Genomic DNA, 16075 nt, shown 5'->3' on the forward strand with positions numbered 1-16075 from the left:
AGAGAGAAAAAGACGGCTACTAGTTTGGAGATCGGGATTCTGGAAGCTCTCGTTCACCAATTAGAGAAGTGTTTTTATATTTTTCTTTATGGAACTCATGTCATTGAATGGAATGATTGATTTTATTATTGTCATTATGAACTAACTCTCTTTTCTAGGGCTACAGATGTAGCCCAATTTATGAATATGTGTTGACGTTATTATGTTGATTTTATATTGAGTGTTAATTCTAAGTTTTATTATCATGTGCAATGCTTTCAATTCTCAATGGCCCGAGAGTTGAATGATTTCATGGTTTGGGTTGAGATCGAGAGATGAAACTTGATTTGTCTAAGGTAATAAAACCATAGTTTGAACGAACGCTATAGATAGGTTACCGCAATTTGTGAGGCTCTGGTAAATTTCATATAACTTAATGATCTCTTAGCTTCTAAATCCAACTTAGAGATATCTTGGGTTGTTGCTTAAGGGTTAATTTACTAATTGCTTGAGAGAAAGTTAGTGAAATATTAGGGAATTTGGCTTTTGGAATACGCTTAATTAGGTTAACAATAAATGTCAATGCATATGATTAAATTGGTGTGAAATCTATGCCCTAGGTTTAGTCATATTGATCTTTTCATCGAAGTGTTTACAAATTCTGCATTTATTTAGTTTTTAGTTTGTTATCTTTTCCATTACATTCATGTTTAAAATTCTGTTTTATCAAATAGCAATAGAATAGACTAGTTTGGTATTTGGTAGGTAGTTCCCTTGGGATTCGACATTCGTTTACTCAAGCTTTATTACTTGCACGATTTCGTACACTTGTGAATAACTTGTCAACACCTTCGACAAAGCTAAAAAGTTCAGGCCCAATCCCGATGGGGCCTAACTCAGAGTTCTACATATGAGGCCCGTCTGGTGTTTCTTTCCAGTTCCTCTCCATCTGAACCCAGGCCTTCTGACCCTAGAACACCTTCTGAACTTACGGTCAACTCGGAGCCCACGATTGCCTACGAACTACAATACTGCTTGAACTCTACTAAGGAAGTCAATTATTATCCCAATTCGTCTAAGGTCTGTATCCTAGGCATGCTAGGACTCCCTTTCTTACTGAGATAAGGGAGCCAAAGGCTCTACTTTTTGGGAAGACCACTGCTACAAGGACTCCCAGTCCTACTAGGATTCGAAGACCATGTAGTCACTATTTAAACAGAGATCAAGCCTCTCACAAGGCACAGAGACATCACACCTTCAGACCCTAGAGTTCCCACTTGAGAACGTCGCATTACAGTCGTAGTCATAGTCCCCGACTAGACTTCCGGTAACATTTCCTCTGCCTAACCCTCACTAAACTAGCCTTACTCAGCCTTGCTGACTTGGGCGTCGGAGTGCTTATGGCAAACACTACCCTGGTGTTTTCCGTCTGCTTCATGCTTGTTTTCTTATGTATGCAGGTGCAATAGATCGCTAGTGGCCTCAACCTCACAAGATCAGTACCTCTTTCCCCGAAGGTAGATTTTTGCATCTACAGTAATTGTTAAGATTTATGTTTCAATGGTCTTAACTAATTTTTTAATATGTTAAAATAACGAAAGTAACTTAAAATTTATAATTCTCAAGTTTTGAAAACCTACATATTGAAACATTTTTTTTTTTTCACATATTACCAAACAATATAATGTATATAGAATTACAAGAACAATATTATATCATTTAAAATATTAAAAGTATTGGTAAAACTTTGAATACCTATGAAATTGATTTGTTGAATTTCAATCCTATAGGAAAGTGGTGAGTTTTTTTTTGTTGAGATTGTGGCTATAGATTAAAAAAATAAAAATTAAGAATAGGGTTTTATTTCAAAGGTGTATGATGGCATTATAAAATTAATGTGACGATATATTTGAAAAAAAAAAAAAAAAACTTATGGAGAAGCTCAAATAGAAGAGTAAATGACATGTTCCCACCCAAGGTTTAGTGAAATGGCAAGTTCACACCCTTGGTTTCATTTATTCCAGATTCTCACCCTTAATTAAACACCGTTAGTGACTGTTCTACTAAGGGTGAGAATCTAGAAAACTGAATTGGGCCTTTTATTGAGCAAGTGGTGGGCGCGCTTCAGGTTTCAATTTTCGACGAACAGGAAGTTAGAAACAGCCAAAGAACATATCCACACAAAATACAACACAAGGAGAGTCTATTGATGTAGTCCGATGACGCCTGTTGCTCTCCAATTGAACAAAAAACGATCGAGAAGATACCCAAAATTGCAAGGTGGTAAGTGTGGGAGTGGTTGGAAAAGTGAGTGATGATAGCAAGTGGGGGTATGAGTTTTGTAGAGGAGGTCGTAAAGAGTTCAATGGTGGTTTCGGAAATTATTTTGGAGTTTGGGATTGGTAAAAAAAAACAAAAAATCGACAGCTTGGACAATGCTAACGTGAGCCACTTCTTGTTAACATAAGCCCACTTTCAGCTCAAAGGAGCACCGGTCCATGTTAGCGTGAGCCGCAATAAAGTGAAAAGTTAAAATTAAGGAAACAACGTTAATTTAAGGGTGAGAATATAAAATTTATGAAACCAAAGGTGAGAATTTACCATTTCGCTAAACCTTGGGTGGGAACTTCTAGTTTACTCCAAATAGAATTATAGAAGTCATAAAATAATTTTTTATACAGTGATTGTATAAATAGTTTTGAAATAAAACAACCTTCAAAAAATTCAAAAGATATTGTGCTTGGATTTACTTTAGAAATAACTAATTTCCCCCATTTTAATCAATTTGGATTTACTTTACAAATAAGAAATATAATACAAGGTATGACAGAATTTATCACATTGCTGGATCTTGTTCAAAAAGATATTCTGTATGGTTCAAATTTCAAAAGGAATTTTAAACATTAAAGTTTTTATATTTACATTTTTTTATAAAAAATTAAATTAAATTATTTCTTGATATTACTCTTCATTAGATAAATTTTTAACACTATAATTGGTATAGAGATTGGCCGAATTGTTAGTTTATAACTGTTTTGTTTTAATATTTTTTATTAATATTATAGTAAAAAATTGAATTAATATAATTTATTATTTGATAAAATAAAATAATATTATTTTTAATTATTTAAAATATACTTATAAACTATATTTTATCAAATAAATTAATTATTTATCAATCACCTATAAATGTTAAATTTTAAAAGCTTTTAAGCTGAAATTAAAGTGGCTCATAAATTAGTGCCAAATGGAAAGAAATGAAGAGATTAGCTTGTAATAACTCAAGCGTTTACTTAACAAAAACAAAGAAGAAAATCCACCCAGAAAAAGAAAGAAGGAGAAGTTAGTCTAATGGAGCCTCTTCAAGCCCAAGGTCGTAAATTGCCGTCTACGGAACCGCGCATGAAGCGTTACAAACCCATTTGGCGTTTTTTATTGATTTCCAATTTCGCTCTCGGAGGTACAATTAAGTGCATGTATTCAATTTTGTATTTTGTATATAATGTGCTTGATAAAATGATTACATGGAGAAATCATTGTTTTTGTTGTACTGGGTATGAGTTTAAGTCAACACTATTAAGCTGATTGTTACTTGATTCTTACTATTATCGGGGTCAGTTCAGTTTGTTCTAAGTGTTTGGGTCCTGTTTTTAATCTTGTAGAGGTTCCTTAATTTCTATTCAAGAGCGGCTTCTCTCTTAGAAGGTGCATCAAGGGTGAATAGCTCTTTCTTTTTCTGATATCATGAACAAATTTTACCAGTTGTTAGAGATTCAATTTGGAATAAAAACTTTGGCATTATAATAAACATGACAGCTACAAAATTATGTTTGTATTTTATCTGCGAATTGATAATTATGAGAACTAGTGTTGTGTATTTTCTCCTAGGGTTTGCTCGAATCTATGCAGCATCATGCACTAGTACAATGCCGGTTCTGTGAACAGAAAACAAAAAAACTTCACTGAAAGAGCTACTAAGTATCCCCACTCGTTGTAGTATGCCCTTTCAGCTAAGCTTTATAAACGCCTGTACTAAATAGACACTGAATACACAAGGTTAAATGAACGATTTGTGAGATGGACTGTTTGTTTTCTCCAAATTGCGGTAATAATTAATGCAGCAGATTCTATCTCCTTCTATTTCTGATAAATTTCACTGGAGTTCCATTCCACTAAGCATTCCAACTCTCTGCCCTTGAGGAACAGCTGTATTGATGAAAAAAAACAATTTCTTTTTCTATGACTAATTAGGGACTGTGACACAATCTAATTATGACGATATTTGTTGCTATGTGAAGATGCCTTCTAATGAGTGGATGGTCAATCTTGTGGTATGCTGATATTGATATGAAAAACTGAATGTTGGAGGCTTTGATTGGGACTGATAGAAGTTTTTTTAGATGAAATTGCCTAGGCCAAGCTCCATGTCCAAAGCAAACCTGATTTATTGTAGTCGATGGGCAGGCTGACTTAAAGATTGCTCTAGTAGCACATCTGGAAAATTATCGTGAATTGTGATGTCTGTTGGTCGTCCATGTGCAGAAATTCATCTGAAATTACTTTCAATCTTCATGTGTTAATTAAACTGTTTGTGCTTCACGACCATAAATCTTAAGTATGTTTAATATGTCAAAAAGCTTTTATAAATTAAGTAATTTACTTTATTTTTTTGTATTTTTTCAATAATAGGTCGAAGTTACATGGAGGAGTTTAATGACTTTCTTTATAATTCTTGCAGGTTACATATTTGCAAAGGCAAGACAGAAACATCAGATTGGACAGGATAAGAAGGCTGCCAAACCAAGCGAGGAGGAGGAGGGTAAAGCTGCAGTTGAAATTTCTTCTTCCCAAATTTATGATGAATCATTGATCCTACCACCTGTCATTGAGCCTGTGAAGGTGCGGGAGCCCATCCCTGAAGATCAGCAGTGTGAGCTTTTCAAGTGGATGTTGGAAGAGAAAAGAAAAGTGAAACCCAAGGATCGTGAAGACAAACAACAAATTGATGAGGAGAAGGGGATTCTTAAGCAGTTTATTCGTCCAAAATCAATTTCACAACTCTAACCGGATGAATCTCTTGCCACTTAACAATTTTTATAAAGTCACAAACAATGAATGGATCTCACATTTAGCCTTAGGTACCCATTTGTTGCTAGACAGACGTTAAACTTTACTAGTTATCACATTGGTGATGTATTTTATATTTTTATGTTTCTTCAAAAGGGCAGGCGGGCCAACTGGCAAAGGGCAATCATTTAGTTTTGAGCATAGCGATCATTTTTCAAGCTGTGGCGACACTATAGAATACAAGGTCAATTTTGGCTTATGTAATCCAATATTTGGACGATTCTCTTGGTACAAAATGGTCCGACTGTTCAGAAATAAGGGGTACCAAGTGGTCGATTTTACCATCTCTGTCATATCTCGGACTCAATGAATCAAACAATTTTAGTAACACGGAAACTTTATTGGTGACCTATCCTAGAATAATTGATGTGATTAAGCATAATCAAGAAACCATGCTGCAGCCTGTTGATCAAATTTTTGTAAGGATACATCATTCAAAAAGTTATTGAGTTTTTACTGTTATTGTTCTATTTTGAACTTTTAGGAACTTAAAACGTTTTTCTAGCAGAGAACAAGAAAAAAAGTCAAGAGGCTTAAAAGCTTGGAGTAAGACAAAAAGAGAGATTTTGCTTACAAGCGTTTGAGTTGGGTAGTAAGAGACTTGATTGCCAGGTGACCCTACCATGTAACCTGTCAGTCAAGTCCAACCACAAATTTGTTTTTCCATCCAATCCCATCTCGCAAATCTCCTATTGTGCATCCTGAATTCTTTTGAAGCAAACTATTCGAAATATCAAATACAAATTAATCTTACAACTTATAGCCCTGCTTCATCTCTTATCTACTTTTATGCTTCCTTTCAGTACAAATTTCTACCTCAAATGCCAGGAACCATTCTAGTATCAGGTATTAACATAACCACTGCCCGTTTAACTGTAATTCAAATGTGACAGTTATTTTACTAACTTCTCTTTTTCAATTCAATATATTTCAGTTGTGGAGTTTAAGGGTCTTCAGTCATCATCAACAGCACCTCCACGAATTTCTGTCAATGGTTAGGCAATCATGGTTTTTGCTTTTGATATTATGCCTGTTGAGAAGAAAATTTTGCTGGGATATTTATTTATGTTTCATGATGCAGTTTCCCTGGGGAAAAAAGAGTATCAAACTTGGGGCAAGGAAGACTTCTCCTTGTAAAGATTCAATTTATCATTTATTTTTAAATACAGTTGTGCATGTTTGAAACTTCAAACTTGCATTTCTGAATGTGTTATTTTGGCAGTCCATTAACAACCCTTCGTGACAATTTGATGGTTAAACTTCATGATGCTGAGGGAAATGAGATATCACGAACAGGTTTATGATATGTTTTCCCTTTTGCATTTATCCATTATTACAATATACATTTGATTTCATTCCGGCAATGAGGATGATGGTGATGATCATACTTTGGAGCAGATGTTGAGACCAGATTGGTGGTCGAGAAAGGTCTTTGGGACCAGACTTTTCCCCTGGATGGAGGTGGGCATCTGCATTTGAAGTTGCAGTTTGTCCTTAGTGAAGAAGAGCGCCATCGAATCCGCAGCATGGTACTATATTTGTATTCTATGCTTTGTGAATCCTATAAATGAACCATGTACAAAGCTGACACATATGAAGTCAGACTTCAATTTTGAAATGGCAAAGAAAATCCACAATGCTAGAATGTCTTGTGCCAATGTGGAATTAAACCTTGGCCATGATACAAACTGGCCCTCTGACCAATTAACACTTCACTACTGTCTGTTTAAATTCTTGGTCATTAAGTTGTTTCTGAAAGGTACTGCCGGTTATATATGTCGATTGAACGTTTATTCTGTAAGAAGCTTTCTACTAGCTAAACCAGACAATCTGTTGTGTTCAACAACTTCTCTTTGTTCTTGCTATGTGTTGAATGATTAGGGTCAAACGTAGTTTGTCAGTTTGTTTTCACTGTTGTCATGTAGCTGTAAGTGATGCTTAAAGTTCATTTGCAGAGAGAATCGGCGTTGAGAAAGAAACATAGGGAACTTCCCAGTGGCAATCTAAGAAGTCCAGAAAATGCTACTACTGTTGGTATTAATGCTGAATCATCATTGTTCCTTAACCAAGAGGTCTCAGGTTTGATCTTGCATGACCAACAAAAACATTATAAGCTGAAAGTAAAGGATGAAATAGAAAATTTCTGGTCTAAGATGCATTGTCTAGACTGTCTAGAAATTCCTTTGTTTAATGTTTCTGACTTACAGAGCTTTCATTTTCTCAAGATTCAGAAACAAGTCTTCTTCAAAGTGAAGTGGCCACTGCACAAGCTGGTTTGGTATTGACTCCTGCAGACATCACTAGGAACGAAAGATTTGGAACTGAGAAAGGAGAAGGAATATTTTCTCTTCAAAAACAAGCTATCCCAGTTAAGGTTACTTAACATTTCTGAGTTAAAGTTTCTCTTCATCAAGATGGTGAAGACAGAAAGTATCATTGAGAATCTAATGGTCATTACACCTGTTTTAGAATGATACAGATAGATGCAAGGAGACTTCATCAATCACCTTTGTCTCAAGGGTTTGATGACCGTCTAACTGAAGTAAGCCACAAGGTTGAGAACATTGAGACTCAGACACCTGTGGATGATGTTCCTGAAAGGACCATTTGTTCAGAAGAAGCTTCATACCTGTCGGAAAGCTCAGAATTGGTTGTTGCAGTGAAGAACAAGTTAATTGCCCCTAAACTGTATGAAGAGAATACATACAATCCACAGAAGCAGAGTCCACTGGGAAAAGCTCCAAGCAACGTGAGGAATATGATAAGTGCCTTTGAAAGTAGCCTTGCTCAGGTAAAAAACATTTTTGGCTTGAAGAGAATTCTATTTATTATTACTAGTGAAGCAATTCTTTGTCAAAAATCGTGATACGAAGCTTGGTTTGAAGCAGGATATGAGACCTCATGAGAAATCACCACCACTTAAATCTCAGTCGAGCAGGATTGAAACTGAAGCTCAAAAAACTTCAATATTAGATGAAGTTAAGACAGACAAGGTTAAACCAACGCAACCCATATCCGTGGGGAGGTTAAAAAACCCATTTTTAGCAGGAGCGTTGCAAGAAGCCTCAACATATACCAGAAAAGGAGGAGATGAGCATGGTCCCTTTAGAGCTTTCAGTGAAGCTAAAACATATCAGGACATTAGGCTGCTCGAGTTAAGTGAAGCAGATGTTAAAAATAAAAGAAAAACTGGAAATATGAAGAATAAACTTACAGACAAAGAGGCTGAGTTAAAGGAAAGAAAAAATTCTTCTGGAGATTTGATGAGAGCATCCACAGGTAAAGCAGCCACAGTTTCAGGAAGATTGCTTGATGAGCATACAGGTGGACAGCAATCTGGTAAATTGTTTATGAATAACCAACATTCTGCCGGAAAATCATCTATGAAAGAGAGTGGGAAAGGAGTTTATCCAGAATATCTAGAAAAGGAGGACTGGAAAGATAAACATTACTCTTCCATATGTCCTGGTACCTGGATATTTCCAGTTGAATCAAGAAGCTTGTGCATAACAACTGGGAGCAAACATTTGATGGATCTAATGGGAAACTGTCACACCAAAGCAAAAATTCATGAAGAAGAAAAAAGTTCTCAACCAGAAAATGCTGAAGAGGTATCTATGTCCCAGATAGGCTTTTGGTTTGTTGATATATATTTAGGATTTCATTTTAATTGCATTAGGATTATCATGTGTATGATTATCATCGATTGTCTATAAATTCAATCTATGTCACACATACATGTGCACATCCACAAGCTCATGTGTTATGTATGAAATTCCAGGAGATGAAGATTGTGAGAAATATAATAAATGGAAGAATAACAACTTTTAGTAATCTTGGTTCTATAGGTGAATATAGATGACTAGTAAAAGAAGAAAAAGACGTAGAAGTAACCCTTTACTGGATTTTGTCATTGGACTGGATTTTTTGTCAACCCCTTTAGTATCAAACACTTGCGCGGGTATTGTAACACTCCCCAAAAGCTACACCTGCACTTATACTTACAAATATTGTTGCAGATTGCAACTTGCTATTACAAAGATCCTTATAAAACTTAAAAGTATAAACAACGTCATTGAGAAGTGGCTTCAGCCATATGGTGATACACACCACACAGGCTACAACCCCATCCTCTTACCTTTGAATTGGATTTTGCATTGAATTTTGCTTTAGGTTCAACATTTACAACTGTGATCCTAACATATTCAAAATGATAATCATCTGTGATCAGTTATAGGTCTCCCAGTACCATTGAAGGGAAGAACTGTTTCACAGTGATTTGATTCTAAGTTGAATAACTATTGTGTTTTTCCATCAAAATAATTTGAGAAATATATCTAATAGTGGAGTCAGAATATAAATGTTCATTTTGATGCTACAGTTTTCAGTTACTCTGAAACATGATTGTGGCTCATGCACATGGCAGAAATGGTATTTATTTCATCTTATTCTCAATCTGATAATTGACTTGTATGCTAAATTTGTTCAGAGTCCCATGCATGGTGGAGGTACCAAATTGAATGAAGGTGAGAAAACTAATCAAAAACCAAGGAAATCAAGACCTGTGAATTCAGCAGACGTTGAAACTCCTCGAGGACCAGTAGGACAGGTTAATTCTTACTCTCTTCTAGATCCTTGATCAATTAACTTCTCTCCCTTCTTGTGTATAGGAAATGGCATAGCTTAAATACTAATATTCTTTTTTTCCTCTTCAGGTAGTGAGAGTTGCAATCATGATAGGTTTTGCAACACTTGTTGTCTTTACTAGACAAAGAAACAGCAGGTATGCATCTTTCATTTGAATTTAATTTAATCATCCGTATCATCTCATGTGAAATTGGCTAATTCTTTCAATCTTAGTTTAATGAAACAGCCCACTGTTTAATCAGGAAAAACAAAAAGACAAGACTTTTCAATTGATTATACGCCTCTCTAAAGTGTAAAAACAAACACAGCTTTTATTCATCTATATATACTATTACTGTATTCAGAATCGTTTGATGAAGATTCCAGATAAGTTTTAGTGATTGTTCCTAGGAAATTCTAGCATCCCAATGTTCTTTTCTGAATTTTTTTGTTTTTTGTTTTATTTTTGGCAGAAGAACATGCCATGTCCTAATGTGTCTTATTGCTTCAATTTCAAATCTCTGATAAAGAACTTTAAAACTAACATTAAAAGACACCATGGTGGAGACCTCAGGATTATAGGCCATAATCTGAAAACAACTTTCTTTGTAAATTTTACATATGCTGATAATGAATTACCCATTTTTGTTTTGCAGCTGAATAAACCAGTGTTGCCATCTGCTGTCATCGTCCAAGACTTGGGAAGTAGAAGTATTTGGAGTCATGAAATGCTATAATTTTTTTTTGAATTCTTTTGGGTTGAATGGAATTATCTTTGGATGAGCAATCCCTTCTAACCACAAGTGTAAATTCTTTTCATTTTAATCATTAATCCGGATGTAAAATACTCTAAATACAGTTATCATCTTCATATAATAATATTCTTTGCATTCTAAATAATATGTCATCTTTTTTTATAATATACAACTGAATGTACCTCAAGGTATTATGCACAATGCAAAACCTAATGATCTAAATTTTGAAACGTAAAATAAATATCGAGATAAATGCATAACTCAAAAATTATGTTAATATCAAGTTAAAATTTTTAAGTAACAATATCCATCCTATGTAAATTTAAAATATTTATGAAATATATACTATTAATTGATTTTGCACTAAAACTCACTTTACAATTTTTCTCCTTTATGATTATTATCATTAATCACTCATAAGAATAGTTTTATATATGTCTTTGTTTGTTTTATCTCCATCTCGAATAACTTTACAAATAATTTGGAACTGTTTGGTTGGAGGTTATCCCCATTACTCTAATAGTGTCTTCTTAATATTTCTGACATTACCTTGTTTGGTTATCAAGTAATATAAGATTTTGGTCATTCTCTAATACCAATAGTAATCACGGTTGGTTATATAGGTGGTAAATTTGAATACTATCATTTTCTTAGATATTTTAAGATTACTTGATAATCTTATTTTTTTTTTACAATTTTACCCATTAGTAATATAATTTTAGGATAATAATGTCCTTATTATCTAAACAATTTACAAGAATTTTTATGGACAATTTCAGCCTTATACATAAGATTTTTAAGACATTATTACCCTTATATTTCAACAAAATTATCCAAGACCACATCTAGATCTGGCTGGTCGTGGCCATCAGTCGTCTTGGGTGATTGGGCGTGTTTTGGTTAATTTTTAAATTTTTATTGTGGTTGGGATGTTTTAACAAAATCTCAAATGTAAAAGGTTTAAAAATAATTCAAATAATAATAATAATAATATTAAGAAAGAATAGCAATTCAATAATTTATATAATATACCCACCAATCCAACTAAATATGACAACCCACAAATTTACTCTAATTTAACCAAACATATTTAATATAACATTTTTATTAATCTTCAAAGTAATATACCTTTCCATTAATATGACATTCTCGGTGATATAACATTCTCCCAACCAAATGTTGCTTCCGTAAACCTTAATTAACTGAATTAGGGGTTCATTCCAAATATCATAACATTTATGGCCTAAAAGTGTAATATCAGAAAAATAGTAAAATAATTATATTAAATAAAATAAATTAAACCCAGAAAAAGAGGCTTAAAACCCTAGCTCCACCGCAAGACCCATAAAACACCAAAAAAATCACCACCTCCAAAAACAAAAACGAAGAAAAATTCAATAAAACAAGTAAAAAATGGTTCGCAGCCTCAAGAACCCTAAAAAGGCCAAGAGGAAGAACAAGGTTGAATCAAATTAATTAATTTATTGTATTTCCTTAATTCATTTGTCAATAAATTAGTTATGATTTTTAACCAAGTTATTCGCTTACTGTTAAAAAGGGCTCAAAAAGAGGAGATGGGTCATCATCATCGTCTTCAGCACCGTCATTACCTACAAAGGTGTGGCAACCAGGAGTTGATAAGTTAGAGGAAGGAGAGGAGCTTCAGTGTGACCCAACTGCCTACAATTCTCTTCACGCCTTTCAAATCGGTTGGCCTTGTTTAAGGTTCTGTTCATAAATAATATTTTTTAATCTTGACATTTTGTTATGTGGTTTAAATATGTATTAGGATGCTCTTGTTTTTCCAAATAAAATGCAAAATTTGGAACTTTTAACTTGTTTTAGGATTGAGTTTTTTTAAAAGTCTGATATTTTTATGTTGTTAAATTGTTTATGCTCTTTCAAAATAAATTTTGAATACTTTTGACAAAAATTAATCTTCTACTCAGTTGAGGCTAAGGGAAGTGTTCGGTTGCATTTCTGCTCCTGAACATTACACATTTTGCAATATACAAAGTTTAATTACATATTAGTTTTTCTTTTTTTTTCTTTTTTTTTTTTAGAAAACATAGGGAGTTTAAGCATTTTCTTTTATTTTTTCCTCATATTCTTTGAAAATAATGACAATTAGAACTTTATCTAATTTAATGTTAGATTTATTACTTTTTACAGCTTTGATTTTGTACGTGATACATTGGGTTTGGTGCGGAATGAATTTCCACACACAGTGTATTTTGTCGCTGGGACTCAGGTAACCTCTATATCTTATCAGTCTTAAGTAATTTTGTGAATCTAGATATGGCTTCTAAAATAATCATTTACTAAAGGATATTTAATCTGTCTTTGCATGGTGTCCCTCAATAATTTTGATGTTTCTCAATGTTGGCATGAGCATTCTGTATCTTCAGTGTGTGATTAGAGTATGTAAAGATATAATTGTTTAGGTTTTTAGAATGTACATTTTTATTTTTTATTTTTTTGGGAATAGAAATACTATAAGAATCAAGGAAAATTTGGAGCAAATGTGGTTTTACTTCATAACATGTTGTGTGACCTTTTGCTTGTATGGAAAAAAACCTAATGCTGACTTATTTGGGACAGAGGAAAAAATAATGTATGCTTGGTTTTCCTTCTAATCCCTCCTTATCTCGTAATTCAATCATTGTAACTTGATGATCGTATTCTTCTTCTGCAGGCAGAGAAAGCTGCTTGGAATTCTATTGGAGTGTTTAAAGGATCTAACATTTCTGGGAAAAGACGTGAATTGGTACCTAAAGCTGCTGCTGGTGATGAGGATGTAGATAGTGAAAGTAGTGATAGTGATGAAGATAGTGAAGATGAGGGGGAAGGTGGTTCTGGTGCACTAACTTTGCAGGCAAAGTCTTATGTTGACATTTAATTCATTTCATGACTGACAATTATCTATGATGCTTATTGTCTTCATAGTTCCTAATACATTCTGCAATTTGTTTGTTCACATCTACAGTTACGCAAGGTAGCTCATCAAGGATGTGTCAATCGCATTCGTGCCATGGCACAAAATCCCCATATATGTGCATCTTGGGGAGACACTGGTCATGTACAGGTCAGACTTGCATCCTTAGAATATGGAGAAGTTCCTTCGGTAGCTCTTGTGGTTTCCCAAGGACAGCGGTAGCTGGGGCAAAACCCGCTTTCATGTTTTAGATCATAAGTAGTTCCTAATTTTTTGTTTGGCCCTATTCATCCAGGTATGGGACTTCCGCTCTCATCTAAATGCTTTAGCTGAGTCAGAACCAGAAGCTAGCCAGGGAGCTTCTCAGGTTTTTAATCAAACTCCATTAGTTAAGTTTGGTGGGCACAAGGATGAGGGCTACGCGATAGATTGGAATCCTGTTACTCCTGGAAGACTTGTAACTGGTATTTTTAGATAGCACTATATGACTATGTTTCTCCTAAAGTCTTCAGTGTTCTGTTACTTTACAGATATAAAATTGGTTCTAATGTTTTAATTTCCTTTTCATTTTAAAGGGGACTGCAATAGTTGCATTCATTTATGGGAGCCTGCATCTGATTCTACATGGAATGTTGATCCTAATCCTTTTGTTGGACATTCTGCAAGTGTTGAAGATCTACAAGTACACATTCTACCTATGAATAAATACTTGAATCCTATATGATATTTAATATCTGGATCCAAACTCATGATACAATACAAACGGCTTACCAATTAATAGTTCAATCTGGTAACTGTTCTTTTTCCAACTTTTGTCTATGTAGTGGAGCCCTACAGAATCGGATGTATTTGCCTCTTGTTCTGTGGATGGAAACATAGCAGTTTGGGATACGCGTGTGGGAAAGTCACCATTAACTTCTTTTAAGGCACATAATGTGGATGTGAATGTTATCTCATGGAACAGGTGTTTGAATCTTTCAACATATTTGGCACTCCTTTTCAACACCCTTCTCTAAGTATATGTAATTGACCTCAGCTTTTAATTTGCTTATTCTGACTAGGCTGGCTAGCTGTCTTTTGGCATCTGGAAGTGATGATGGAACATTTTCCATTCATGATCTAAGATTGCTCAAGGTATGTCTATTTTAAGCTGGGATACAACATTTATACTGAGGAAGCATGTCATGATATTGGTAAATTCTCATTGCAAAGAATATCAATGTTAGATAATTGTCTCCTTATTTCTTGTTTCTCTTTCAGAGTGCCACATCCTTGAGATATGTTAACATCTCATATCTCAACTGTTTTCTTCATGTTCAGTTTGATCCATTATTACTACTGATAACATTTAGATTTTAACTATGCTTGGTCATGACTGTTTTATGTTTAATCATGAATATGTTGGCTGATTTAATCTGTCTAGTGGCTTCTTTTTGCCCTGCTTGTTTGGTTTTTTTTTTTTTTTTTTTTGGGTTAATTTATAGGTATCTCATTATATTTTTTTAGTCATATTAAAATGGAGAAAGAGTGTCTTTTATAGGCATGAGTTAATTATGTTAGTTTTTGATATTGTTGGTATTGCTGATCTGATGTTACTTGTATCTTTCATGTGGGCAGGGAGGAGATTCTGTCGTAGCACATTTCGAGTACCACAAACACCCTATTACATCCATTGAGTGGAGTCCACATGAAGGCTCTACATTGGCAGTTTCATCATCTGACAATCAGTTAACGTAAGTAGTATGCAAAGGCCAAATTACGGGAGCCAGTAGAAATAGATAGACGGAATGGCTGGAGCATAATTTTATACAGCTCTCTTTCATCACGCTATAATTTATTCATTATTTGGTTTCCTTGACCAGGATATGGGACCTTTCTTTGGAAAAGGATGAGGAAGAGGAGGCAGAATTCAAAGCTAAAACAAAAGAGCAAGTAAATGCCCCAGAAGATTTACCTCCTCAACTTCTGTTTGTGCATCAGGTAATTTATATTTGCCTTTCTTATTAGTGGTAATGTAAATTCTTCACTAGAATGGAATCGTTTAGTTGGTTAATTGTGTTACGTGAAACAGGGACAAAAAGACTTGAAAGAACTTCATTGGCATGATCAGATACCTGGAATGCTTGTATCTACTGCATCAGATGGTTTTAACATCCTGATGCCTTCCAACATACAGAGTACCCTTCCCCAGAATGTTGCTTGAGAGTATGATGTTCCTGAGCTGCTGAAAGGCTGCCAACTTTACAATGCGTCATCTCAGCAGCCAGGTTAGACGGGTAAATTGTAATTTACTGGAATGTGTGGAGTAAAGTTTTGTCTTTTTATTTTTTCTTCTGGACACAAGGGGTGACATTTGTTTACTCACTGTTGCACCCAAAGTTTTCGTGTAAACTGCAAATTCTATGAAGTGTGTTTTTCTACAGTTGAGGTTTCATGCAATAATGCAAATCTATTGATTTATTTCCTGTTTTGTGCGTGGAAAATAACATGGCAACTCCTATCACAATAGTAATAGTTAACAAACAAAAAGTGTGAAAGAGTAATTGAAATTGAAAAAAGATAAAATAAATTTAACAAAATTGGACAAAAACTTGCACTCTTTTGGACATGCCGTTCTTTTCGGTCACAATCTGACAATCATCAACCCACAGCC

At 34.3% G+C, this 16075-nt stretch overlaps 3 protein-coding genes and 1 long non-coding RNA gene across 4 annotated transcripts; all 4 read left to right on the forward strand.

The window, feature by feature from the left end:
• The first annotated feature begins 3216 nt into the window (after positions 1-3216).
• Positions 3217-5181, forward strand: LOC116110328. Its single transcript, XM_031396560.1, has 2 exons — positions 3217-3439; positions 4718-5181. Exons 1-2 carry the CDS (start codon positions 3331-3333, stop codon positions 5041-5043), a joined length of 435 nt encoding a protein of 144 aa, XP_031252420.1. The 5' UTR covers positions 3217-3330; the 3' UTR covers positions 5044-5181.
• Positions 5182-5710: 529 nt separating this feature from the next.
• Positions 5711-9164, forward strand: LOC116110277. Its single transcript, XM_031396493.1, has 10 exons — positions 5711-5952; positions 6041-6100; positions 6188-6239; positions 6329-6402; positions 6505-6635; positions 7062-7185; positions 7332-7480; positions 7586-7897; positions 7995-8717; positions 9126-9164. The coding sequence occupies exons 1-10, from the start codon at positions 5928-5930 to the stop codon at positions 9162-9164; spliced, it is 1689 nt and encodes a 562-aa protein (XP_031252353.1). The 5' UTR covers positions 5711-5927.
• Positions 9165-9583: 419 nt separating this feature from the next.
• Positions 9584-10629, forward strand: LOC116110286. Its single transcript, XR_004124865.1, has 3 exons — positions 9584-9715; positions 9822-9889; positions 10389-10629. It is a non-coding gene; the product is annotated as an uncharacterized LOC116110286 (long non-coding RNA).
• Positions 10630-11809: 1180 nt separating this feature from the next.
• Positions 11810-15861, forward strand: LOC116110301 (glutamate-rich WD repeat-containing protein 1). Its single transcript, XM_031396517.1, has 12 exons — positions 11810-11948; positions 12046-12212; positions 12660-12738; positions 13183-13362; positions 13474-13572; positions 13718-13886; positions 13998-14104; positions 14247-14386; positions 14484-14556; positions 15040-15155; positions 15285-15402; positions 15494-15861. Exons 1-12 carry the CDS (start codon positions 11901-11903, stop codon positions 15623-15625), a joined length of 1428 nt encoding a protein of 475 aa, XP_031252377.1. The 5' UTR covers positions 11810-11900; the 3' UTR covers positions 15626-15861.
• The last annotated feature ends 214 nt before the right edge of the window (positions 15862-16075 follow it).

This window comes from Pistacia vera, unplaced genomic scaffold (assembly GCF_008641045.1).
Source record: "Pistacia vera cultivar Batoury unplaced genomic scaffold, PisVer_v2 Contig60, whole genome shotgun sequence".
NCBI classification, from domain to species: Eukaryota; Viridiplantae; Streptophyta; class Magnoliopsida; order Sapindales; family Anacardiaceae; genus Pistacia; species Pistacia vera.

Bases quoted from the DNA above. Each gene is read 5' to 3' on its own strand.
- LOC116110301 (XM_031396517.1), top strand. From the start codon at position 11,901: ATGGTTCGCAGCCTCAAGAACCCTAAAAAGGCCAAGAGGAAGAACAAG. The intron at 12,739-13,182 runs GTAACCTCTATA...CTTCTTCTGCAG, and splicing joins ATTTTGTCGCTGGGACTCAG to GCAGAGAAAGCTGCTTGGAA. The intron at 14,387-14,483 runs GTGTTTGAATCT...TATTCTGACTAG, and splicing joins AATGTTATCTCATGGAACAG to GCTGGCTAGCTGTCTTTTGG.
- LOC116110277 (XM_031396493.1), top strand. From the start codon at position 5,928: ATGCCAGGAACCATTCTAGTATCAG. The intron at 6,403-6,504 runs GTTTATGATATG...ACTTTGGAGCAG, and splicing joins AAATGAGATATCACGAACAG to ATGTTGAGACCAGATTGGTG. The intron at 7,481-7,585 runs GTTACTTAACAT...AGAATGATACAG, and splicing joins AACAAGCTATCCCAGTTAAG to ATAGATGCAAGGAGACTTCA.
- LOC116110328 (XM_031396560.1), top strand. From the start codon at position 3,331: ATGGAGCCTCTTCAAGCCCAAGGTCGTAAATTGCCGTCTACGGAACCG. The intron at 3,440-4,717 runs GTACAATTAAGT...TAATTCTTGCAG, and splicing joins TTCCAATTTCGCTCTCGGAG to GTTACATATTTGCAAAGGCA.